Below are 26,559 nucleotides of genomic sequence, written 5' to 3' on the forward strand. Positions count from 1 at the left end.
GTTTACAGTTTCCCCGGTATTATCCGATTGACGAACTCTTTTTTTTTATCCAGTATCGATAAGTTCACAAATTAGATTGCTCTCAATTTTTTTGGATAATAATAATAACTTTTTTGTATACTTATAAAAATAAAATTACTTTTGTTGTCTTTTAAATTGTTTACATGGTTGCAATCTGGTCAGCAATTCGTATAAATAACGGGTGGTTTATATACTAAAACTTATACTAAACTAGCAAACAAGTCCATCAACGTGCTTCGGTCGCGCTCTTTTTCATTGGCCGGTAGTATTAAATGTCAAGGTCGGAACGCGAGGGTGTGACACACAACGCTATTTCATTGGTTGAAAGAATGACACATCTCTTAAAAACAGCTGATTGAGTCGCGCTGTACGGTAATGATGCAATTTTGCAACTCGACCGTTTTCTCTCTTTTTACCTCTTCTTTTGACGATACTTTATAAAAGACTTCAAAGTATTTTACTGTATAAACATAGATAAGGAGTATTTTAAGATCTTCATTTAAATTAATACACCGAAAAACATGTCACCACTTAATAATTATTCAGATTACAAGGTGTGCTATTTTGCATAAGATCTTGTATAAGATAATCTCTTGGACACATTAATACTTTTTAAACCACAAATGCTAGTTTAACTAAACAGAAAATAAATGTACATTGAGTAACAATAGAGTCGCAAAGTACGTCGGAGAACGGAACACACAATTTTTACTATGCGATTTTTTAATATTCCATGTTACAAACGTATTTATGAATTCCCTAAGATTATAAAGAATACTCGTGTAATATATTTATATTTATGCATAACAGAAAGTTCAGTAAAAGAATACAATTACGCTTACAATTCACAGTAAACTAATAAACAAATCAATACAGAATTTAGTAAAATATATTAAATAAACTTCTACTTACATATTGATGCTGCCAGAAGCTGCCTGTGTAATCATCTTATCAACTCCCATATTTAAAGATATTGTATAACTTAAGTATGTAGTTCAATAATCATTAACGTGAAGCTTTAAGATAAAAATTACCAATGATTCCTCAACTAACTAACTAATGGGATTGTTTACCCTCGGGACTTCGGTTATAAACCATTGCCCGAGCACACTGCTTAACATAGAGCTCTGCATAAAAAAGCCGAAAACGGCCATAAAATGGACAGCCCGATTTTACTGGGCTGTACCATTGGTATAAATAGAAAACTTTGCAGTGTTGGTGCGGTGCCTTAATAAAAATCTATTAGTTGTGTGTATTTCAGAGTTTATTTACAGGTCCTACTGGCCTCTTCACGAGGTTATAGTAGCCCGACCTGCCCCTGTGACCTTTCAGGGGAGAAAGATTAATTTAGAGCCAAAGTAGGTCAAATTTACCCCGGCGTACCGGGTATTCGCCAAAGAAATAATTTAGATCCAAATAGACCAGTGCACGGTGGCCAATGAGACCTTAATGTGCACTGGTAGTTAGACAATCTCAAAAGACAAATTCATGTCTGAACGCAGCACCGCTGCAGCACACAGCTCCGCCTTTATGGCCCACTTGTTGTCATCAGCCGTCGTCTTCATCCCCGAGACGGTTTCCCCAGCGCGTTGAGCGCACTAGGTACCGCCGCCCCGGGGTCCCTCTTTAAAGCCACCCCCTCGATGTTCTTGGGTTCCCCCCGGCGCAGAAGCGCAAGACCCAGGTCCGTCCCGTATGTCCCCCACACTGGTGGTCTTGCTGTCCCGCCGTCCCCGGCCCTCTTCAGACGGGACCTCTGGCAGGTCCGGGCCGGCGAACTCTCGACGATAAACAGCGGGTGACAAGTCCGCTGCATCTTGGAGAAGACAGCAATCCCAGCAGTGTGGAAGACGTCCGGCTCGAGGGTGACGGACTCTGCTGGATTAGCAGAGCCACCCGCAGAAGTTCCCCTCTATAAGGAAATATGTACAGGTGAGAAAATCTTCTGCGGGCGACTCTCGCCTCGGTCGCGACGCGCACGCTCCAGCAGCTGACCGAGAAAATCTATTAGTTTAAAAATATCTAACCTTTATAACAGAGCGACTCTGGTCCCTGGCCGTCTTTACCTTATATGGTAATCATAACCATATATGTCACAACACAAACATCTATAAATAAACGTTATGAATGAGTGTAATATGACCATATAGGTTACGCATGCGCAATTAATTTCCTTCTATATTACATATAAAATAGTTGATGTTCGATATCAATTTTTACCATGACCAAGCGTTTCAACACTATATCATCATACATCATTGGAAAGATATAAATGCATAATCTTTTGAAAAAAATGCATGCCATCAAATTCTATGTGTTGTAACTCAAAATATTTACCTTAGAATAGGCACACCAGTTTTGACACATGTGGAGGCGACCATTTTTACTCAAATAGTATGACCTACTTTCAAAGCCGGGAACCATCAACAGAAAAAGTAGAGCACAAAAATGGCTTTTTTTCTTATTGCTTACAAATATACCTTCACATTAATACCAAAAACAACCATTTGCATTCTATTTTACAAATCCTAGGCAGCATTCACTGAACAATGTTTGCTATATATCAAATTGACTGCATGTAACCCTGTAAACAGGAGTTCCGGATTGGGGTTATGTGACCTATATGAAGAAAGCGTAATCAAATAACGTGCGAGGTGTACCGAATGGAGAAACAAGAAAAAACATCGTTGGAATAATCTCCCCTTTTGATTACACACGAGCTTTCAAACGGTTGAGATCCGGTATTGTATACGTTTGTGACATTGTTTTGAGATCAAGAAGTCATTTCGGCGCTTATATATTTCAGTTTTGTTTTTGAACTTGCAATAGCTATCTTTTAATTGTGATTTGGTGTATTTCGACGTTGTAAAGTGTATAATTCAAAGTGGCATTCATTTTCGCGACCTAGTCCTAGTAACTCGGTGTGAGTGAACGAAGGATTTGTGTTTACTTTTCACCTTAAGTTCAACTGTGCGTTTTATTACCCATTTTGTGATCTATTAAAAACACGTGCTTCGCGCATTTGGACACTTACAGTGTGTTTTACACTAGTGCAATAATTGACGCTTTTGATGTGTTTATAGTGACTGTGATATTTGCATTGATTGAACACTTACCAGTGGATTGCAATTTTGAGTGACACTTTAATACTAATTATTAAAAAACAGGTGCTTCGCGCATTTGGACACATTCAGTGTGTTACACACTAGTGCAATAATTGACACTTTTGACATGTTCATAGTGATGTTTGCACTGAACACTGACCAGTGTATTGCAATTTTGACACTTATTGATTATTGAAAACTAGTGTTTTTTAACTTGTGTGACCTTCATTTTTATTAAAGCGTGATTGATCTGTTTTGTTTATATTCTTTTTGTGTAGTTAGATACACATAAGACAAGTTTAGTCGTCCTTATTAGTCTTGTTGCAATAGTATTGTTAAGGTAGTATTTGGGTTGTTAAGACTTGTCTTTTTATAATTAGTAGATTTATTACGCAGGCTCTTTTGAACAGGATGCAGTGTTGTGTCAGGAAGCATTTTCCTTTTATTTTTTCAGGTGCCCAAGACAGGAGAAAAGTGAACCGTATTGCTGGGGACTCCAATGCTCATCGGATTAAGGATATTCTTCCTGACGATATAGCTGTCAAATGCCTGCCAATCTCTGATGAGAATATGTAATGACAATGGTATAGAACAGTAATAACAGTTTCAGGTTTGTTTCTATTAATGGTATCACATGTGCACATTTTTCTAAACGTTAAAACGAAATGATTAATGAAATAAACAAAAGGTTACCGTTTAAACGGTATCCATATGTCAGTTATAAAAGCGTCATTGACATCGCATTTCCAAACTGAAAGTAATGATTATTTCCAGAAGTTATATTCAGATCATAACCCATTTGGGCAATGACGTCATATTAAAACCAACTGTTCTTGCCGTTGTTGAGTCATTGGGTACACATTTTCTACTTACATGCCGTAGTATTTTATAACAAAGACAAATAAATATTGATCCCACATTTCTTCAATAAGACTACACCTGTGTAAATTTTTTATTGTTTTCTACCTAACAAGATGTACATAAAAACGAGTATCTGTTTATTAAATTAAAAATGAATGCGGATGAATAAATGTCGGAAAAAATTTCCTCATGCACGTTGTGCTGACGCGCGTCAAATGTTCAAGACAATTCGGGGAATGATCATGCAACAAATAGCTGGAAAATTTTCCCGAGCACTTTGTGCCGACGTGTGTCAAATATTCAAGACGTCTAGGTCGTACATGGTGTTTTGTTATGTTTACGCTGTTGTGAATAAGGGCCATCTGGCACACATGATACAAATGTATACCAGTCTTTTTTTAACAGCTTTTAATAAGTTTTGCAACATTGTAACGTAATGAACTAAAATGGATTATGTTGATATCAACAGTCGTTTAAATGTTTACTGTTTTTGTAAACATTTTTGAGAAAACACGAAATGCCACCATTTAAACGTGATACTCATAGTTTCTATAAATGATGTAATTATTTCATTTCTTTATACTTAAACAGTCCTAAGCTTCGTATGATTACAGTATTTGTCATCAATATAAAGTTAAACTTATTATGCTGATGTGCAATGATTGGCATCATTGCGTTTTCTAACTAATTTGCATGGTTATATATTTTATTTAAGCGTGTGGAATATTTTACAGATTGTAGGGAATTGTAATTGCAAACTTTTCATTTTAATCTTGAGGCAAAGCATGAATTTTCCTTGTGTATTCATTCATGTATATTTGTGATTTATTTACACAGACATTCGCCAACTCTGTTTTCAAAGGTGCCAAATTTTCTTGTGATCGTTTTCGCCATGCATTGTTGAGAGACTTGCGGAAGATGGATGTTCAACAGCTGTATGTTCATCTAGGCTCAAATGACATTCTTACGAATGAAGCGGTGTTTTACCGGTACATATACAATTATAAAAAAAAGCTTTGATATTTAAATTTAATGTAGTTGTTTCCCATAACTATATAAATTTGCAAAACTAATTTTTTACATGGTTTATTCCTCAATGAGTCATGGAAACTTGCAATCATTTTAGAAGTGTTATCTAGTTTCTAATTTATAAATAAAGCATTTCACAATATTTTCTATTATCCATGTTAATTTGACATTTTATGCTCCCCCCAAAAATTTGGGGGGAGCATATGGTCGCCACTTCGTCAGTCCGTCTGTCCGTCCGTGAACAATTTTTGTCCGGGCTATTTCTCAGCAACTAAAGGCCGGAATTCAATGAAACTTAATGGGAAGCTTCACTATTAAGAGGAAATGTGCATATTATCAGCGGGTTCTGGTCGGATGATTTGTCACAGAGTTATGGCCCTTTTAAATTTTCTATTAACTGTACATATAGTGCAATTCTTGTCAGGGCTATTTCTCAGCAATTAATGGCCGGAATTCAATGAAACTTTATGGGAAGATTTACTACCAAGAGGAGATGTGCATATTATCAGCGGGTTTTGGTCGGATGATTTTTCACAGAGTTATGGCCCTTTGAAATTTTCCATTTACTGTACATATAGTGCAATTCTTGTCCGGGCTATTTCTCAGCAACTAATGACTGGAATTCAATGAAACTTTATGGGAAGCATCACTACCAAGAGGAGATGTGCATATTATCAGCGGGTTCTGGTCGAATGATTTTTCACAGAGTTATGGCCCATTGAAATTTTCCATCGTACATATAGAGCAATTCTTGTCCAGGCAATTTCTCAGCAACTTATTACGGGAATTCAATGAAACTTTATGGGAAGCTTCACTACCAACAGGAGATGTGTATATTATCAGCCGGTTCTCGTCGGATGATTTTCCACAGTTATGGCCATTTGAAATTTTCCATTGTACATATAGTGCAATTCTTGTCCGAGCTATTTCTCAGCAACTTATTACATGAATTCAATGAAATTTTATGGGAAGCTTCACTACCAACAGGAGATGTGCATATTATAAGCCGGTTATGGTCGGATGATTTTTCACAGAGTTATGGCCCTTTGAAATTTTCTATAAACTGTACATATAGTGCGATTCTTGTCCGGGCTATTTCTCCCCAACTACTGACTGAAATACAATGAAGCTTTATGGGAAGCTTAAATACCTTGAGGAGATGCGCATGTTATTAGTGGGTTCTGATTAGATGATTTATTTACAGAGTTATGGCCCTTTGAAATTTTTAAGTTACTAAACCATCCATTGTATTATTTTGTCCAAAGTTATGCCCCTCAAGACGTTTCCTTTTATCTGAATATATAGTGCAATATTGTGACAAAAAAACCTTTGTGGAGCATCACCTGTCTCAAACGGTTTCTTGTTTCATTATTTGCTGTCTACAATTAATTTTACATGAAATAGCAAATGTTTTATTTATGTGCATAATATTAACAATATAATTATACATATTTGTTTATGTAACTATTTTGATAGGTAAGTCAGTCTGCAAAGAAAAAGAACACATTTGTATATATTTTACTCCACATTTTTTATGCCCCCTTTCGAAGAAAAGTGGGTATATAGTTTTCGCACTGTCTGTCTGTCTGTCACACTTTTCTTGTCCGCTCTCTAATTCAAATAGTTTTCATCTGATCTTTACCAAACTTGGTCAGAAGTTGTATCTAGGCAATATCTAGGTCAAGCTCGAATATGGGCCATGCTGGGTCAAAAACTAGACCATGGGGTCACTTAGTGCATTTTAAGGTTTAAGCATGGTGTCTGCTCTCTAATTGAAGTAGTTTTCATCTGATCTTTACCAAACTTGGTCAGAAGTTGTATCAAGACAACATCTAGGTCATGTTCGAATATGGGTCATGCCGGGTCAAAAACTAGGTCACAGGGTCACTTAGTGCATTTCAAGGATTAAGTAAGGTGTCCGCTCTCTAGTTTGGGACTTATTTTGCATTTCTAAATTAACGTTTTTTATGCCGCCGAAGGAGGGCATATAGTGATCGCACTGTCCTTCCGTCTGTTTATCTGATGTCTGTCTGTCCGTCCGTCACACTTTGTGTTTAGGTTTCGAAAAATGCTCATAACTTCTTTTGTCGCTTCAGATGTAACATTCATATTTGATATGCATGTGTACATGGACAAGGCCTTTCCATACGCACACAAATTTTTACCCCATGACCTTGACCTTAGGGTCCGTGTTTAGGGTTCAAAAAATGCATTTAGATTTCGAAAAATGCTCATAATTTCTATCAAAGCATTTATTGGGGGCATACGTCATCCTATGGAGACAGATCTTGTTTAACAATTTAATTGAAAATAATATGTTGTCAACATGAAGTGTATATATGCAAGATCACATTCCCAGTGACAACAACTCTTTAATTGTTGACTGTATTTTAGCTGGACTATTATATATGAAATATATATAGTGGAGCTATCCTACTCACCCCGGCGTTGGCGTTTCCGTGAGCGTGCAAATGTTAAAGTTTGCGTACTACTTCAAATATTTTCAATGTCCATTGACATATTGCTTTCATATTTTGCATGCTTGTTTACCAACATGATCCCAACCTATAAACAAGAGCAGACCACTGTATCAAGTATTTTGACAGAATTATTGCCCCTTTTATACTTAGAATATGCATATTATTGATAAATCTATGTTAAATTGTGCGTACTACCCCAAATATTTCCTATGTCCTTTAACATATTGCTTTGTTATATTGCATACTTGTTTACCAACATGACCTTTAACCTACAAACAAGAGCAGACCACTTAATCAAGCATTTTGATATAATTACGGCCCCTTTTATACTCAGAATATGCATATTATTGATAAATCTATGTTAAAGTTTGCGTACTACCTCCTTTGACATATTGCTATTATATTTTGCATACTTGTTTACCAACATGACCCCAACCTATAAACAAGATTAGACCACTGAATCAAGCATTTTGATAGAATTATGGCCCCTTTTTTACTTTGAGAATTGGACATTTTGCTTAAATTCACATAACTTCTTTATTTATGATAAGATTTTATTAATACTTTGACAAAACAACACTTACCTGAATACCACAATGGATTCCACCCGTGCAATACCAGTGCTCCAGCTAGGCCTAAATCGAAGGGCGCCCCGCCCTGCCCTCCCGAACCTCCGCCCTGACCTTCCTAGGGCCCCCCCTGCCCTTAAAAAAAATTATAAAAAAATTAATTTTTTTTTTTACATATGATGATTAATAAATCTCTTATTAAAATACATTGTAATTAATTTATTCCTCATTGTAGTAATTAAATTTGAATTGATTAATGACAATGGGAATAATTTATTCTTACAATTATTGATAACACATAAATTAACATGCATGACGAAGCATTCTAGAAACGCCCGCGCGCTCGAAAGTGCCCTTTTGACAAAATACTGCGCGTCCAAAGTGCCCTTTTGACAAAAAATCCCCCTGCCCTTTTCAAATCCTAGCTGCAGCACACAATACCCCACGCCCCAACCCAGAATCCCTGCCCCACCCCCCCCCCCCCCGAAATTTTTTGTTTTCCTTTTTTTATTTTTGAAAGATCGTCAGATCGTCTAATAAATGATCACACCCCACGTTATACCCCCCTCTCAACCCCCCTACCCCCTCCCCAAATTTTTATTTTTTTCCTTTTTTTATTTTTAATATGAACAATTTCCCCATGATGGCTTACGTTATACTGTCAAGCACTCGAATAGTCGAGTGCGCTGTCCTCTGACAGCTCTTGTTATCTATTTTTATTAATGAAAATGATTGTATTTAAATAATTTCAGAGATGTAGCTGACTTGTGCGATTTGGTGCATCAGGTCAGTCCAGACACTGAGGTTGTCTTTTGCAAAGTTTTCTGAATAAAATACATTGAATTTAGTGGTTTGATAAAAATAGAAAATGCTCAGAGCCAGTAGCACTGACACTTGCAGTGTGCAGAGGCGTCAAAGTTCAGGATTATGCCTGAAATCAGGATTTTGACCCTTAAGGACCAATTTTGATATTGATATAAATCAGAGGATTTTTCTCTGGAATTGTAAGATTATTGTCACAAAATGTAATCTTAAACACAAATTATTTTACTTTGACATAATGTTTACAAAGTTATATACACTAGTAAACAAAGTTACATAAGTTATATACAATAGTAAACAAAGTTACATGAATTATTTAACTTTTTTTGCTCTGGCCCCAAAAGGATTGGCCTATTTTCAGGATTTTAGATTTTGTCCAATTGACACCCCTGAGTGTGATATAAGAAATGGCAAAAATATTTTGAACCTTCTCCCATAACAGATATCTCCCTGTTAGCTAACAAACGTTTTTTTGACTGATAGTTCAGTCACATAAATGTGAGGGGACTGTCAGGATGTTTTTTTTAAAATAATAATTATTGATTAAGTGATAAGAAAATATTGAAATTGTGTTCATTGTTATTTGAACTAACTTTAAGAAAGTATTGAAATTGTGTACATTGTTATTTGAACTAACTTGCTTACATTACGTGCATTTCAAGGATTAAGAATGGTGTCCGCTCTCTAGTTTGGGACTTATTTTGCATTTCTGGATTAACTTTTTTTATGCCGCCGAAGGAGGGCATATAGTGATCGAACTGTCCTTCTGTCTGTTTGTCTGATGTCTGTCTGTCCGTCACACTTTGTGTTTAGGTTTCGAAAAATGCTCATAACTTCTTTTGTCGCTTCAGATGTAACATTCATATTTGATATGCATGTGTATATGGACAAGGCCTTTCCATACCCACACAAATTTTTACCCCATGACCTTGACCTTAGGGTCCGCGTTTAGGGTTCGAAAAATGCTCATAATTTCTATCAAAGCATTTATTGGGGGCATACGTCATCCTATGGAGACAGCTCTTGTTTAACAATTTAATTGAAAATAATATATATGTTTTCTTATCTAAGTTAATGTCAAAGTTCTTGTTTAGTAGGTATTTATTGGTTAAAATGATGAAAAATAAATGTTAAATATATTTTTATGTTTCACAAAGTTTTATATTTAAAGGAGGCGCACAATCGGTGTCCAGAATGCAGGGTTGTTTGCTCCAACGAAGACGCTTTGCTGAGCCACTTCTGCAGTCGCCACATCAAGCAACCAGAGACTGGAAAAGAGAGTAAAATTAAGCTGATAGGCTCACCAATGGTATGACTTTAAATCACTAACTTGTGTATGCTTGACAAGCATTTTATGTACAAATAAAGTAACAAAAAAAGGAGGTCAACACATGCACTTTCCCATATAATGCTTTCTGTATCTTTTAGCAACTAATGACACGATTTTGTGTTGACATACTCAATATGATAGTTATAGCCCTATATAACTGGTATGTTCATTTTAGTTAATCTTTCTATTTTATTAAACCTGTTTGTTTTAGCTAGATTGCTTGAAAAACACAACCAGGATTATTTTTATGCCCCCGGATCGAAAGATCGGGGGTATATTGTTTTTGGCCTGTCTGTCATTGTATGTGTCCATGTGTGTGTGTGTGTGTGTGTCCCAAAACTTTAACCAAAACTTTAACCTTCATCATAACTTTTGCAATATTGAACATAGCAACTTGATTTTTGGCATACATGTGTATCTCATGGAGCTGCACATTTTGAGTGGTGAAAGGTCAAAGTCAAGGTCATCCTTCAAGGTCAAAGGTCAAAAAAAATAATTCAAAAACTTTAACCAAAACTTTAACCTTCTTCATAACTTTTGCAATATTGAACGTAGCAACTTGACATTTGGCATGCATGTGTATCTCATGGAGCTGCACATTTTGAGTGGTGAAAGATCAAGGTCATCCTTAAAGGTCAAAGCGTTTAGCATGGTGTCCAAAACCTTCAAACGGGTGTATCTTGTGACAGTTTAGCACTCTTTTTTATTACATTAAAGCCACACACCTTGAAATGAAATACATGTTACTCAGTACATATAGATGCAATTTGAAAGTGTGCAAAATTGTCATTAAATCTATAGCCTAGTTAGCAATTAATTTATATTTTTATATTTTAAAACTGAATGTATGATTTGTATACGTACATGTTCAATTCGAGAAACACAATTATTTTTAAGTTTTAAAGCACAAGAAAGACGGATTTCTACCTTGCAACCACCAGATATATTCTAATTGGCAAAGATAAAATATGTTTCTTATTTATATCCAAATTTACTATGCCAGATATTTCATTTCAAGGTGTGTGGCTTTAAGGAATGTTTTTTAAATGGGTATATTACCAAGATCTGCACAGCCAGGGTGATATTAACCTTCAGATGTTAAAGCTTTCTAAGAATTTTAAGGCTTGCCTTTTATACTTGAAATGATAAATCATTAACATGTTTTGTTCTTTAGGAACATACAAACATTTCCCACCCACCATGTGGATCAAGATGTTTGGGCTGATGATTCTGGGTCGTATGTGTGGACAAGGTGGTCCTCATTACATCATGATGCAGCTGTGTATTCAACAACATGTTAACCTGTCCCAGCGGATGTTGATGCTCTTAAATGATGTTGAGAAAAATCCAGGACCGGTACTTTATGACAAAATATACATCGTTTATTGAATAACTATATATATTTATTTTAACATTAAAGTGATTTTTTTCTTGCATTTTTGTGCCTTTTGTTACTGAGAACTATTTTATCATATGTTGGTGATTGAAACCCAGGACCTGTAAGTGCTTCTTAATATTTGCAAAAATGACAAATCATGTTAAGTTTTTGAAACATCTGTTTTTTGTTCAGTTAAAGGACATATTGAACTCACTAATTGCTAAGTTAACTTAGATGCATCAAGTTTTTATTGATGATTTCTACTTTCTGTTGAATCATTATCCTTTCCAAAGCCAGAGAGATATAGTGTTGGCGTTTTCCATCGGTCAGTCTGTCAGTCCATCCATCTGTTTGTTACAAATATTTTAGGGCTTCATATCATGAATTTAATAAGATTTCAACATAGAAAAATAAGTGTATGCCATATTCATACAATAGTGCAAATTTACTTTTTTTCTTTCTTTTTAGATTAGTTATTAACAGAAGAACAGAACAGTAACATACTTTTATTACATTAACAGAGGCTCTGATTAGATGTGTATCTGCGTAAAGAACTCATAGAAAATATCAATATATAGATAACAAATCATGGTGAAATCCACAATACACACCAAGAGCTTAGTAGGCTTATCTCCATTGACTTATTTCACAGTAAATCTCTTTTTTTTTGCCTTTTCATTAACATTTTCAATCAAAAATAACATTTGTGAAAAACTTAGTCAATGATTATAAATAAAGTTAAAAATGTGGACACTGTAAGTTAATTGACTTTGGCTTCCAATCTGCACTTTACAAATTTGCTTGTTATAGGAGTATTCGTGCAAATGGATATCCTGCAAGGAAGACTTCCACTCCATAGGACAGCAAGATGCACATATCATCTCTCATATGGTTCAAGAGAAATGCTGTAGATGGGGAGACTGTACCAAAGTCCTGAGCTTTAATAGTCTTGAAATCCATGAACTTAAACATCTCTATGATGTGAGTTTAGCACTGTGTATGAATTGGTGTTGCTTCATTTTCTGCATATCTTTATCTCAGTCTTCTCTAGTTTTGATGGTCAAATACATATTGTCTGCCAGTTTTTTTCCCCCAATACTGCCGTTCATCGTTTGCTTGCATCAAGAGTTTTAAAAGAAATTAAAACTCATTTGTTTAGTTAGAATCTTATGAAAGACTTAAATGGCCATGTTTAATACAATTGTATAACAACATATACGAGCTAAAAAAATAGTTGGAATAATTAATGTATATATGAACATAATAAATTTACTTAAAATCATAGGTCTTGTTTTTGCCTGCCACTATAAGAACCAGAACATATTTCGGACATTCGAGGATTGACTTGCTGTGTTAGAGGATCATCAGGTGATGGAAGAAACCAGGCTTTTTTCGACTCAATGTTGATAAAACCTGATAAACATGCTCATCTTGGTTGAGTAAGCCTGGGTTGAGTGCGTCCAAAAAGTAGGTAACCTGGTGAAATCTTAGGAAAACATTGTAACCAGATCCATGTTTATTTGACTGACAGACCGATGGACAGTGGGTCAACCGTAAATCCCTTCATGTGAAAACGGTAGGGACAAAATAAATATCACATTGCTTTTCTGAGTTCATTTGTAAACCAAGTTTTATCACAAAATTAAAATGGTCAATGTATTATTTTGTGTATTTAAAAATTATGTGAATATTAAGTTCCATGAAATCTTACTGAGTTTTCTCAATTTTAGCTACTATTCGGACATGGACTGACGGACAAATGGGCAACAATGTCGCAATTTGTATACCAAGTTTTATAAGAATTGTTTCATAAAAGTAACCAATGTGTCTGTTCTATGTCAAGGTAACTACTAGGATGAAATACACAAAAAGATTTTGGTTCACAATAGGGTAGGCTCCGCGTGCCGTGAACCGGGCAACAGCTTTTGTCATTTAACATTTGTGTTATAATGGCATAAGCTGGCAGATACCCTTTAACTTTAACGATGTTTTCCGATAATTTCTCGGAAAATACAATCTAGCAATTTTTATTTAATTTAGATTACTAAAAATTAATATTATATTTATGCCCCCCTTGGAAGAAGAGGGGTATATTGTTTTGCACATGTCAGTTGGTTGGTCCACCAGATGGTTTCCTGATGATAACTCAAGAACGCTTTGGCCTAGGATCATGAAACTTCATAGGTTTATTGATCTCGAAATAGTAAAATGGTTTCCGGATGATAACTAAAGAACGCTTACGCCTAGGATCATGAAACTTCATAGGTACATTGATGATGACTCGCAGATGACCTCTATTGATTTTCAGGTCACTAAGTCAAAGGTCAAGGTCACAGTGACTCGAAATAGAAAAATGGTTTCCGGATGATAACTCATAAATGCTTACGCCTAGGATCATAAAATAAAAAAATCAGAGGTACATTGATAATGACTGGCAGATGACCCCCTTCATAGGTACATTGATAATGACTGGCAGAAGACTCCTATTGATTTTCAGGTCACTAGGTCAAAGATTAAGGTCATAGTGACTCAAAACAGTTTAATGGTTTCCTGTTGATAGCTCAAGAATACTTAGGTCTATGATCATGAAACTTCTCAAGTACATTGATCATGACTGGCAGATGACCCCTATTGATTTTCAGGTCACTAGGTCAAAAGTCAAGTTCACAGTGACAAAAACGTATTCACAATGGCTGCCACTACAACTGATAGGCCCATAAGGGGGGCATGCATGTTTTACAAACAGCCCTTGTTCTGTGTTAAAATTATGTACATGTCTGCGTTAAATAAATATGTTCACATTTGAAATAAAGCTAAAAATGTGTATTGTTGTTATTAGTAATTTGAACCGAATTGCTCTGTGGGAAGTAAAAGTACTATCAACCAGACCTAAATATGTGGTTAATTAAAGAGCACGAGAAAAGATGAAAATTAAGTTAGCTCAACCATTTTAAGCAATATTACTGGGTCACACTTTTTACGATGCAAAATCTGAAGGGTCCCTAGACTATGATGATTACTTACACGAGGAGTGTCCTATTCATTGCTGCCGCATGATCCTATCAGTAACGAATTAACGCTTGTATCGTTAAAGCAAGTCGTATATTCACGTTTATAAATATTTAAATAGAAAATAAAGGTTTAATTGTCGCATATCCACCGCATGATGTATTTCTTATAAAGTGCACGTATATTCAAACCGAACAATTTTGTCCTTAGATAAAAATATACTACATGTGATCATATGTGGCCTCACAAGGCTTATTATGAATTTATTATATCGCCATCGCAATTAAATGTAAATAGTTCATACATGCACAGTGTTCTTTCAACACAACCAAATCACACTTATAGTCGCGTCTTGCGAAAATAGGTCTTAATGCGTATGCGGCCAGCGTAAGTCAAACACGGTCTGCGCTATTTCGCAGTGATTGTTGTTAGGTCAAAAACGTGCATGAAGAAGTCCGGATTTCCGCAGTGATTTGGCCAATGCTGTGGGTGATTTCTCTGAAATCAATAATTAAAATATTCGGATTCATTCATTCGGGTCTACAGGCGTGAAATTTTCCCATCATTTAATTGTTTGTTGATAAAGGGTATTTAATGTGAAAAGCTTGGTAAGACAGCTACGCCGAACAACCGAACTAGCATTCATTAATTTGATCAAAATATGCACACAGCAGAATGATTGTGTTTCTTACATGGCTTTTAGAAGAACAGACCATGCAGGCGAGCAGTGAACAATATGATTAGGTTTAGTTGCCCTAACCCTATATACCCTTGGTATGACTTGTGAGTGTTAAACTAATGTGCTACAGCATCACTTAAATACGAACATACGATAGTCAGGTATCCCCGCATAATGACATATAGAATATTACTGGGTAGATACCGCTTGGCAAACTTGAGCCTGGGATAGTCGGTTATACCCGCTTTGTGAAATTAGGAATATAACAGGTTTGATATAGCATTAACAGTACGTACTTGGGGGTTATAGGAAATACCCGCTATATGACTATCCTGTATATAACTAAATGACGTCAAAAATACAACTGATGTGATACGGCATTACTTATACGAGCATAGGGTAGTAAGGTATAACTCGCCACCTACAAAAATGACCTGATCCGATTTGCTTTGAGAGGCCATGTGCCCATTGTGTATTTTCCATACACCCTGAGAAATTTCCATACACCCCGAGTAATCGGTTGAGATATAATGGATACACAGTTAGTAACTGATTGTGTATATGATATACACCCTCAGTTCCCTTCTCGAGCTTCGCTCTCATACACCATCAGTTACAAACAGTGTAACTAATACGGTATTACTTATAACAGCATGGGGTAGTAGTATATACCGCTATATAACTCGCTAGTATAGTACAGGCTTGATACGGCATTACTTATATACGAGCATTGGGTAGTAGGATATATCCGGTATATAGCTCGCTAGTATAGTACTGGCTTGATACGGCATTACTTGTATACGAACATGGGGTAGTAGGATATACCCGCTATATAACTCGCTAGTATAGTACTGGCTTGGTACGGCATTACCTATATACGAGCATGGGGTAGTAGGATATATCCGGTACATGACTCGCTAGTATAGTACTGGCTTGATACGGCATTACTTATATACGAGCATGGGTAGTAGGATATACCCGGTATATAACTCGCTAGTATAGTACTGGCTTGAAACGGCATTACTTATATACGAGCATGGGGTAGTAGGATATACCCGGTATATAACTCGCTAGTATAGTACTGGCTTGATACGGCATTACGTATATACGAGCATGGGGTAGTAGGATATACCCGGTATATGACTCGTTAGTATAGTACCGGCTTGATACGGCATTACTTATATACCAGCATTGGGTAGTAGGATATATCCGGTATATAGTTTGCTAGTATAGTACCGGCTGGACACGGCATTACTTATATACGAGCATGGGGTAGTAGTATATACCCGCTATGACTCTCTAGTATAGTACCGGTTTGATACGGCATTACTTATATACGAGCATGGGGTAGTAGAATATACCCGCTATATAACTCGCTAATATAGTACTGGCTTGATACGGCATTACTTATAATGAGCATGGGGTAGTAGGATATACCCGCTATATAACTCGCTAGTATAGTACCGGTTTGATACGGCATTACTTATATACGAGCATGGGTATTGTAGAATATACCCGGTATACAACTCGCTAGTATGGTACTGGCTTGATACGGCATTACTTATATAAAGGCATGGGGTATTAGGATATACCCGGTATATGACTCGCTAGTATAGTCCTGGGTTGGTACGGCATTACTTACATACGAGCATGGGGTAGTAGTATATACCCGCTATGGCTCGCTAGTATAGTACTGGCTTGATACGGCATTACTTTTATACGAGCATGGGGTAGTAGGATATACCCGGTATATGACTCGTTAGTTTAGTACTGGCTTGATACGGCATTACTTATATACGAGCATGGGGTAGTAGGGTATACCCGGTATATGACTCGCTAGTATAGTACTGGCTTGAAACGGCATTACTTATATACGAGCATGGGGTAGTAGTATATTACCCGCTATGACTCGCTAGTATAGTACTGGCTTGATACGGCATTACTTATACCGGGTATACGAGCATGGGGTAGTAGGATATATCCGGTATATGACTCGCTAGTAAAGTACTGGCTTGATACGGCATTACTTATATACCAGTATGGGGTAGTAGGATATACCCGTTATATGACTCGCTAGTATAGTACCGGCTTGATACGGCATTACTTTTATACCAGCATGGTGTAGTAGGTTGTACCCGGTATATAACTCGCTAGTATAGTACTGGCTTGAAACGACATTACTTATATACGAGCATGGGGTAGTAGGATATACCCGCTATATAACTCGCTAGTTTAGTACCGGCTTGATACGGCATTACTTATATAAAGGCATGGGGTAGTAGGATATACCCGGTATATGACTCGCTAGTATAGTACTGGCTTGATACGGCTTTACTTATATACGAGCATAGGGTAGTAGGGTATACCCGGTATATGACTCGCTAGTATAGTACCGGCTTGATACGGCATTACTAATATACGAGCATGGGGTAGTAGGATATATCCGGTATATGACTCGCTAGTATAGTACTGGCTTGATACGGCATTACTTATATACGAGCATAGGGTAGTAGGGTATACCCGGTATATGACTCGCTATTATAGTACTGGCTTGATACGGCATTACTTATATACGACCATGGGGTAGTAGGATATACCCGGTATATAACTCGCTAATATAGTACTGGCTTGATATGGCATTACTTATATACGAGCATGGGGTAGTAGGATATACCCGCTATATAACTCGCTAGTATAGTACTGGCTTGAAACGGCATTACTTATATACGAGCATGGGGTAGTAGGATATACCCGCTATATAACTCGCTAGTATAGTACCGGCTTGATACGGCATTACTTATATACGAGCATGGTGTAGTAGGATATACCCGGTATATAACTCGCTAGTATAGTACTGGCTTGATACGGCATTACTTATACGAGCATGGGGTAGTTGGATATACCCGGTATAAGACTCGTTTACCAGCATGGGGTAGTAGGATATACCCGGTACATAACTCGCTAGTATAGTACTGGCTTGATACGGCATTACTTATATACCAGCATGGGGTAGTAGGATATACCCGGTACATAACTCGCTAGTATAGTACTGGCTTGATACGGCATTACTTATATACCAGCATGGGGTAGTAGGATATACCCGCTATATTACTCGCTAGTATAGTACTGGCTTGATACGGCATTACTTATATACGAACATGGGGTAGTAGGGTATACCCGGTATATGACTCGCTAGTATAGTACTGGCTTGGTACGGCATTACTTATATATAAGCATGGGGTAGTAGTATATACCCGCTATGACTCGCTAGTATAGTACCGGCTTGATACGGCATTACTAATGTACGAGCATGGGGTAGTAGGATATATCCGGTATATGACTCGCTAGTATAGTACTGGCTTGATACGGCATTACTTATATACGAGCATGGGGTAGGAGGATATACCCGCTATATAACTCGCTAGTATAGTACTGGCTTGATACGGCATTACTTATATACGAGCATGGGTAGTAGGATATATCCGATACATGACTCGCTAGTATAGTACTGGCTTGATACGGCATTACTTATATACGAGCATGGGGTAGTAGTATATACAATGGCTGTTTGTAAAACATGCATGCCCCCCATATGGGCTGTCAGTTGTAGTGGCAGCCATTGTGTGAATACGTTTTTGTCACTGTGACCTTTGACCTAGTGACCTGAAAATCAATAGGGGTCATCTGCCAGTCATGATCAATGTTCCTATGAAGTTTCATGATCCTTTGTTTCATGATCCTAGGCCTAAGCATTCTTGAGTTACCATCTTGAAATCATTTTATTATTTGGAATAACTGTGACCTTGACCTAGTAACCTGAAAATCAAGATGGGTTATCTGCCAGTCATGATCAATGTACCAATGAAGTTTCATGATCCTAGGCCTAAGCGTTCTCAAGTTATCATCCGGAAACCATCTGATGGACGGACCGACCGACCGACATGTGGAAAACAATATACCCCCTCTTCTTCGAAGGGGTGCATAATTAGAGAGCGGACACCATGCTCAAAGTTTAAAACGCACTAAGTGACCCCTTGGCCTAGATTTTGACCCGGCATTACCCATATTCGAACTTGACCTAGACATCATATAGATACAACATCTGACCAAGTTTGGTGAAGATCGGGTAAAAACAACTTGAATTAGAGAGCGGACACTTAATACGGACCGACAGAAAAGACAGGCAGACGGACCGACAAACTTCGTTTGTGGGGGTATAAAAATGTATTAATAATGATACTGGTATTTCATGTCTGCGTATTTTAGTCTTATATACAATATGTATAGTTTCTATTAAGTGCATTATTCCAATTTACTATTCATGACACTAACTTCTACGTTATAAACAAATACTTTCAGATCATTTGCTGTTATTTGTAACTGAACGAGCAAAGAAAAAAATCTTACGTTTTGAATAACTAATAAATCCTTCCAACAATAAGCATTTTTCCTTGTGACTTGACTTTCACTGGGAATCAAACCCAGATCTCCGACTTACTTAGTAAGTCGGCATGTTTTCTTTACACCATGAAAGCGATAAGTTGAAGGAAAAAGCTAATCATTATGTACACAAAATATATTTAACGGATAAAATTTTTAGAAGTCTTTTTCCTACAAGTCTGTATTAACCATTTGACCCCCATGGCATGGCCAGTTTTATGCTAACACAATTGTGTTTAGTTTAACTACATTTACACGATGCTTTGCTGAATACCAAATATCTATGCAGTCAGATTCATAGATAATTTTCCACTTTATACATATAAGGAAAACAAGATACTACAAAGCAGGGTTAATAAAATTTGGACTTGCTCACATTTTGGCAAAATGACAATTTTCCAAAACAATCAAATTATAGAACAAGAGCCCTAAGGTGCTCAACTGTGACCAGAAGTAACTAAACTATTCTGAGAGGGTGTAGTTTAGAATAATAAATGAACTTGATGAAAAATATGTAATTTGTAGGCAAATGATCATTTATAAACTTGACTTTGCTTATCATTACAGCAAATGTTTTGACAAACTTTAAACAAGATGTGTTTGTGAAACACAATGTCCCCCTATATGACGTTTGACCTTGTAGGATGACCTTGACCCTTCACCACTCAAAATGTGCAGCTCCATGAGATACACATGCATTTCAAATATAAAATTGCTAGCTTCAATATTGCAGAAGTGACATTACATGATCAATTTTGACCCATATATTTGACCTTGAATGATGACCTTGACCTTTCACATGAGATACACATGCATGCCAAATATCAAGTTGCTATCTTCAATATAGAAAAAGTATTCATAAAATTAGCGATTTGGGCCACATATATTTGACCTCTGACCTTGAAGGATGACCTTGACCTTTCACCACTCAAAATGTGCAGATCCATGAGATACACATGCATGCCAAATATCAAGTTGCTATCTTCAATATAGAAAAAGTATTCATAAAATTAGCGATTTGGGCCACATATATTTGACATCTGACCTTGAAGGATGAACTTAACCTTTCACCACTCAAATTGTGCAGCTCCATGAGATACACATGCATGCCAAATATCAAGTTGCTATCTTGAATATTGAAATACTGCAAAAGTGTACATTAAATGAGCGATTTTGACCCATATATTTGACGTTTGACCTTGAAGGATGACCTTGACCTTTCACCACTCAAAATGTGCAGCTCCATGAGATACATATGCATGCAAAATATCAAGTTCCTATCTTCAATATTGCAAAAGTTATTGCAAATATTAAAGTTGGCGCAAACCAACCAACCAACAGACCAACCAACAGACAGGGCAAAAACAATATGTCCCCCACTACTATAGTGGGGGACATAAAAAAGGAACACAATTTTAAATGCAACTTCCAGTGTTTACAAGCTTTTTTTAATTTGACATTTTGACCCACTTTTTGACGTTATGTGATCCAGTTTCAAAGTCAGCTGAGATTACATTGGGCCAAATGCTCTGATCATCTTTCATGAAAAATGCACATAAAAAGGGCCAATTGTGTGTTAACAAGGTTCTACTCTAGCACTTTAAGAAAAACTGTCATGTCCACTGGCAGCCATGTTAGTCTACAAACCGGAACCAGTTACAAACTCGACAACTGAGCTATCATTAGAATAAATATTCTGACCAAAATTTATGGAGATATGGCTAAAAATGTCACTTCTAGAGAATTTACAAGGTTTCATTATAGCCATATAAAGACAATTGCCTCGTGCTCTAGTGGATATGTTTTTTGAATAGACATAAAAATTTCGAAACTGGACTGAGCCATCATTTGAACACATATTCGACCAAAATGCATGAAGATTGGAAAAAAAACAGTGACTTCACTAGTGTTCAAAAGGTTTCACTATAGCAATATAAGGAAAACTGCCCAGCCCTGTTACATACGGTCATTTATGAAGTTCCACAACTGTTGTCGTACGTTAAACAGTTTTCTAGATAGTAATTTCCCACAATTTTTTCCATCAGTGCAGCTTATGATCAACAGTTAACTAGTCACTTCCACTTTAAACCTGTCCACTGTAAACACAAGGTTTACTGTTTTGACCTTTTTATACTTTTTATTTCTTATTGCTTTTGAAATATCATCTTATATATAATGTTATAATGTTCGCATGTATCTCCAATTATATTCTACAACACCGGTTCAATACATTGAGCTGTACACTATAAATGTAGGGACTAAAATATGATGATAACATTTCTCATCTCTTCTTCTTCTTGTCAATCACTCAAATGGAAACACTGGCCCCTGTGGTACACATTCTTTTTGATCAGCATGTTTTGTCTGCCAAACTGAAAAAAATAATAATCACAAATAAACATTTTAAAGAGAAGTGTAATGCCCCAACACTAATCTTTAGTTTCAAAACAATTGTAATGTACAAACAAAATTAAACTAAAATACCAAAGTGTGCAAATTCAAATGCTTTTTACTTTGAGCTAATAGAGCGAGTTATACAGACAACAAGACATTTGCACATGGTGAATACTTGTGTTATTTGGATAAGGCATTACCATGATATAGTCTGAGCAGTAGTAGGACGGAATGCATGCCTCTCCAACCGCTCAACTATTGTGACTGCTAGATGATGATTTCAGCTGAGGAGCTAAACACAAATGAGCAAGGGCAATAGTTCTGCAAAATTTGGGCTCATACATAATTTATTCCTTTAAGATGCCAATGTTTCCAATGTTGACTAGAAATGGAGCGGCAAACTTCAGGTTTAAAACACAATAAGTGACCCCATGACCTAGTTTCTGCTCGGGCATGATCCATATTCAAACTTGACCTATATATCATCTAGATACAATTTGTGACCAAGTTTGGGTGAAGATCTGATGAAATTTCGGGACAGACTGACGGACCGACAAAGTGGTTCCTATATAGCCCCCATTACCAAAAAGATTTACCAGCAGTTGGTTTCAATGGAAATTTCTTACCAGACAAGAGGTTTGATGCAAATTGTTGTGAGGGGAAACTGGAAAATATCTGAAACAAAAATAAAGTCTTATATAATTTGAAGCGCTATATTGTTAAGTCAAATTTTAATATTTGATAATCATAATACTGCTAGCTGTCTGATTACAGAGGAGTCTTCACAACATAATGCGTTAACAGTTTTCCTGCAATAAGCAAACAGGACAAAATCAACAACACGAGTATTTATAATATATTCAGAGACAAAGATGATCCATCCATGTCTTTGGAAATAAACAAAGGGCATTTAACAATTATTTTGGCCTCATTTTAGCCATGTTGATAAATATAATGGGTCATACTGCTGGGTGTGTTACAAGTGAAACACCATCAAAACCAGTGCTCCAGCTTGGCATGAATGGAAGGGCGCAGCACCCTGCCATTCAAAGATTCCAACCTGTCAACCTTGGACACCCTTCATGCCCTTTGATGAAAATGCCGAGTTGGGAATAGGGAGTTACAGTTGTAAGATCGTACGCGAATATCATTTGCCATTTAAAAGGAATCATGATGTTCAAACTTAACCTTTGACCTAGAAGTTGGCAAAGGGTTTGTTTTTAGTTGGTCGCATTTTAGAATTTACAGAGCATATTTTGCAAATCAGTGTGTGCTTAGAAGCCTTAGCTACGGAAAGAAGCGCAACTCAATTTGCTAAGAACGATCACCACTGCCTGTCTGCAACAGATGACAAATGATTCTGCTCTAGCAGTGAGTGTATATACCAGCTTGTAAGACGACATTGGCCAGACTAGTGTTTATCATTAAAGTCTGTACGTATTTGTACCATTTTTGACCTCATCCAAGATATCATTGGGACAAATCTTCGGACAAAGTTTCATGATGATCAGACAATAAATGTGGCCTCTAGAGTGTTAACAAGGTTTTACTATATAGCCATAAAAGACAAAATGCAGAGCCCACTGGCAGCCATGTTTTTCAACCAATCAGCATCATGTTTGAACTCGTCCAAGATATTATTGGGATGAATCTTCTGACCATTTTTCATGAACATCGGAAATAAAAGTGGCCTCTAAAGTGTTAACAAGACTTTACTATAGCCATATAATGAAAAAAATGCCCCGCCCCCTGGAAGTCGTGTTTTCCAAGCAAATGTACCCATTTTCAAACTCTTTCAAGATATCATTGAGACCAATCTTCTGACCAAATTTCATGAAGCTTGACAATAAATGTGGCCTCTAAAGTGTTAACAAGGTTTTACTAAAGCCCTATAAGGAAAAATGCCCCGCCCCCTGGTGGCCATGTTTTTATAGCAACCATACCCATTTTCGAACTCATTCAAGACATCATTGGGACAAATCTTCTGACCAAGTTTCATAAAGATCAGACAATAAATGTGGCCTCTAGAATGTTAACAAGGTTTTACTATAGCCATAGAAGGAAAAATGCTCTGCCCCCTGGCAGCCATGTTTTTCAACCAATCAGCATCATTTTTAAACTCGTCCAAGATATTATTGGGATGAATCTTCTGACCATGTTTCATGAAGATCCGACAATAAATGTGGCCTCTAGGGTGTTAACAAGATTTTACTATAGCCATTTATAGCCATATTAGTAAAAATGCCCCGCCCCTTGGCAGCCATGTTTTTCAAGCAAACATAACCATTTTCAAACTCATCCAAGATATCATTGAGACCAATCTTCTGACCAAATTTCACGAAGATTGGACAATGCGGCCTCTAGAGTGTTCACACGGTTTTACTAAAGCCATATATAACCATATATGGACCATATATAAATAACCATATAAGGAAAAATGCCCCGCCCCCTGGTGGCCATGTTTTTAAAGCAACCAAAACCATTTTCAAACTCATCCAAGATATCATTGGAAAAATGTTCTGACCAAGTTTCATGAAAATCTGACAATAAATGTGGCCTCTAGAGTGATAACAAGGTTTACTATAGCCATATAAGGAAAATGCCCCACCTCATAAATGCCATGTTTTTCAACCAACCGGCGTCATTTTAAAACTTGTCAAAGATATTATTGGGTTGAATCTTAAGTAATATGCATATAATAATGGAAAAAGGGCCATTATTCTTACAAAATGCTTGATACAGTTGTCTGCTCTTCTTTATAGATTGGGGTCATGTTGGTAAATAAGTTTGCAAAATATGAAAGCAATATGTCAAGGGAGGTTGAAAATATTTTATGTGGTACGCCAACTTTAACATAGATTTATCAATAATATGAATATTCAAAATGGTAAAGGGGCCATAATTATTACAAAATGCTTGATAGAGTTGTCTGCTCTTGTTTATAGGTTGGGGTCATGTTGGTAAAGAAAAATGCAAAATATGAAAGCAATATGTCAAGGGACATTGAAAATATTTGGGGTAGTAAACAAACTTAAACATTTGCTGCATTTTCTAAGTGGAAAAGGGGCCATAATTATTACAAAATGCTTGATAGAGTTGTCTGCTCTTGTTTATAGGTTGGGGTCATGTTTGTTAAGAAGTATGCAAAATATGAAAGAAATATGCCAAGGGACATTGAAAATATTTGGGGTAGTACGCAAACTTTTAACATTTGCATGCTCACACTAACGCCAATGCTAAGGCTAACGCAAACGCCGGGTGAGTAGAATTGCTCCACTATATAGATTTCATATATAATAGTCGAGCTAAAAAGGGTCTTTCTGTAAATCTTTAAGAGAACAAATTAAAAACTCAACAGGCCTTTTTTATTATTAAATAAGCTTGTTTCTTATATAATTTAAGGCCCTAAAATCATTCAGGATATAACTTTGAACATTTTTTACAGAAATAAAATGATCTTAAAGTTCTCTGCAATGCAAAGTAATTTTTACACACTGGATATTAAAAAAAAAAATTGTTAACTTGTCCATGCTATTCGGGCCGGCTGTGCTCTAACTGCCTATGGAAAATCTTGATTATATATATATTATATATATATACCTGTTGCGACCCTTGAAGTCCTTATAAAATGTTCATAATTCACTAATAACTGTATGTAAAAAAAATAGTTTTACCAGATAATCGGGTTCAAAAGTTATTTCTTTCAAGTCAGGATGGTTGGTGGGAAATGTCTTCCGACAAAACTGAAAAACATCTTAAACAAAAAGAAAGTGACTTCTTGTATAATTTGAAGCACTATTCATTTTAATACAATTGTGTTTTGACAGCCATAGTTCTGCTGAGCCTAAAAATTAAAAGTAGGTCAACAAAACACAAAATGAAATCCAATGATTGCATCACCAAATCTTCAACATATCCAATTGATAAAATTAATTTTTATATATAGACGGTTTTGATACATGGCACAACATCAGGGGTGTCAAATGTCCCAAATTTGAAATCCTAATGATAAAGTCTGGAGTCTGAGGCTGTAGGTCCCTTACAGGTAGAGCCCCCCAAAGCCATAGTTCATTGTTCTTTTTATAGTCTTAGTTGCTATTTCTGGTGAGTAAAATGCAAAATATTATAAGCCAGACCACCAGTAACACTCGATGTGTAATTGTCATTTTATATAAATGTTATAAAGAACATCGATAACAAGGGCTGTTTGTAAAACATGCATGCCCCCCATATGGGCTGTCCGTTGTAGTGGCAGCCATTATGTGAATACGTTTTTTGTCACTGTGACCTTGACCTTTGACCTAGTGACCTGAAAATCAATAGGGGTCATCTGCGAGTCATGATCAATGTACCTATGAAGTGTCATGATCCTAGGCAAAAGCATTCTTGAGTTATCATCCGGATTTTTTTTTACTGTTTCGGGTCACCGTGACCTTGACCTTT

At 36.5% G+C, this 26,559-nt stretch overlaps 1 protein-coding gene and 2 long non-coding RNA genes across 10 annotated transcripts; 1 reads left to right on the plus strand and 2 right to left on the minus strand.

The window, feature by feature from the left end:
• The first annotated feature begins 2,724 nt into the window (after window positions 1-2,724).
• On the plus strand, window positions 2,725-12,849 carry LOC127882402 (uncharacterized). Of its 6 annotated transcripts, none has more exons than XM_052431025.1 (7): window positions 2,725-2,762; window positions 3,580-3,709; window positions 4,824-4,975; window positions 8,817-8,850; window positions 10,058-10,195; window positions 11,391-11,572; window positions 12,405-12,849. In XM_052431025.1, the coding sequence occupies exons 2-6, from the start codon at window positions 3,701-3,703 to the stop codon at window positions 11,439-11,441; spliced, it is 384 nt and encodes a 127-aa protein (XP_052286985.1). In that variant the 5' UTR covers window positions 2,725-2,762; window positions 3,580-3,700; the 3' UTR covers window positions 11,442-11,572; window positions 12,405-12,849. The 6 variants fall into 6 exon arrangements, with proteins under 6 accessions (XP_052286985.1, XP_052286987.1, XP_052286984.1 ...); XM_052431027.1 differs by having other exon boundaries at window positions 4,849-4,975; XM_052431024.1 differs by lacking the exon at window positions 2,725-2,762 and having other exon boundaries at window positions 3,361-3,709.
• LOC127882406 (uncharacterized) lies at window positions 9,859-14,764 on the minus strand. Its single transcript, XR_008050527.1, has 2 exons — window positions 14,619-14,764; window positions 9,859-10,154 (listed from the first exon to the last, which is right to left on the minus strand). It is a non-coding gene; the product is annotated as an uncharacterized LOC127882406 (long non-coding RNA).
• Window positions 14,765-19,543: 4,779 nt separating this feature from the next.
• On the minus strand, window positions 19,544-25,851 carry LOC127882405 (uncharacterized). 3 transcript variants are annotated; one of them, XR_008050526.1, is made up of 4 exons: window positions 25,791-25,821; window positions 22,743-22,791; window positions 22,317-22,408; window positions 19,544-22,094 (listed from the first exon to the last, which is right to left on the minus strand). It is a non-coding gene; the product is annotated as an uncharacterized LOC127882405 (long non-coding RNA). The 3 variants fall into 3 exon arrangements; XR_008050525.1 differs by lacking the exon at window positions 22,317-22,408 and having other exon boundaries at window positions 25,791-25,851; XR_008050524.1 differs by lacking the exon at window positions 25,791-25,821 and having other exon boundaries at window positions 22,743-23,659.
• Window positions 25,852-26,559: the final 708 nt, after the last annotated feature.

Source organism: Dreissena polymorpha, chromosome 5 (assembly GCF_020536995.1).
Source record: "Dreissena polymorpha isolate Duluth1 chromosome 5, UMN_Dpol_1.0, whole genome shotgun sequence".
Taxonomy (NCBI): Eukaryota; Metazoa; Mollusca; class Bivalvia; order Myida; family Dreissenidae; genus Dreissena; species Dreissena polymorpha.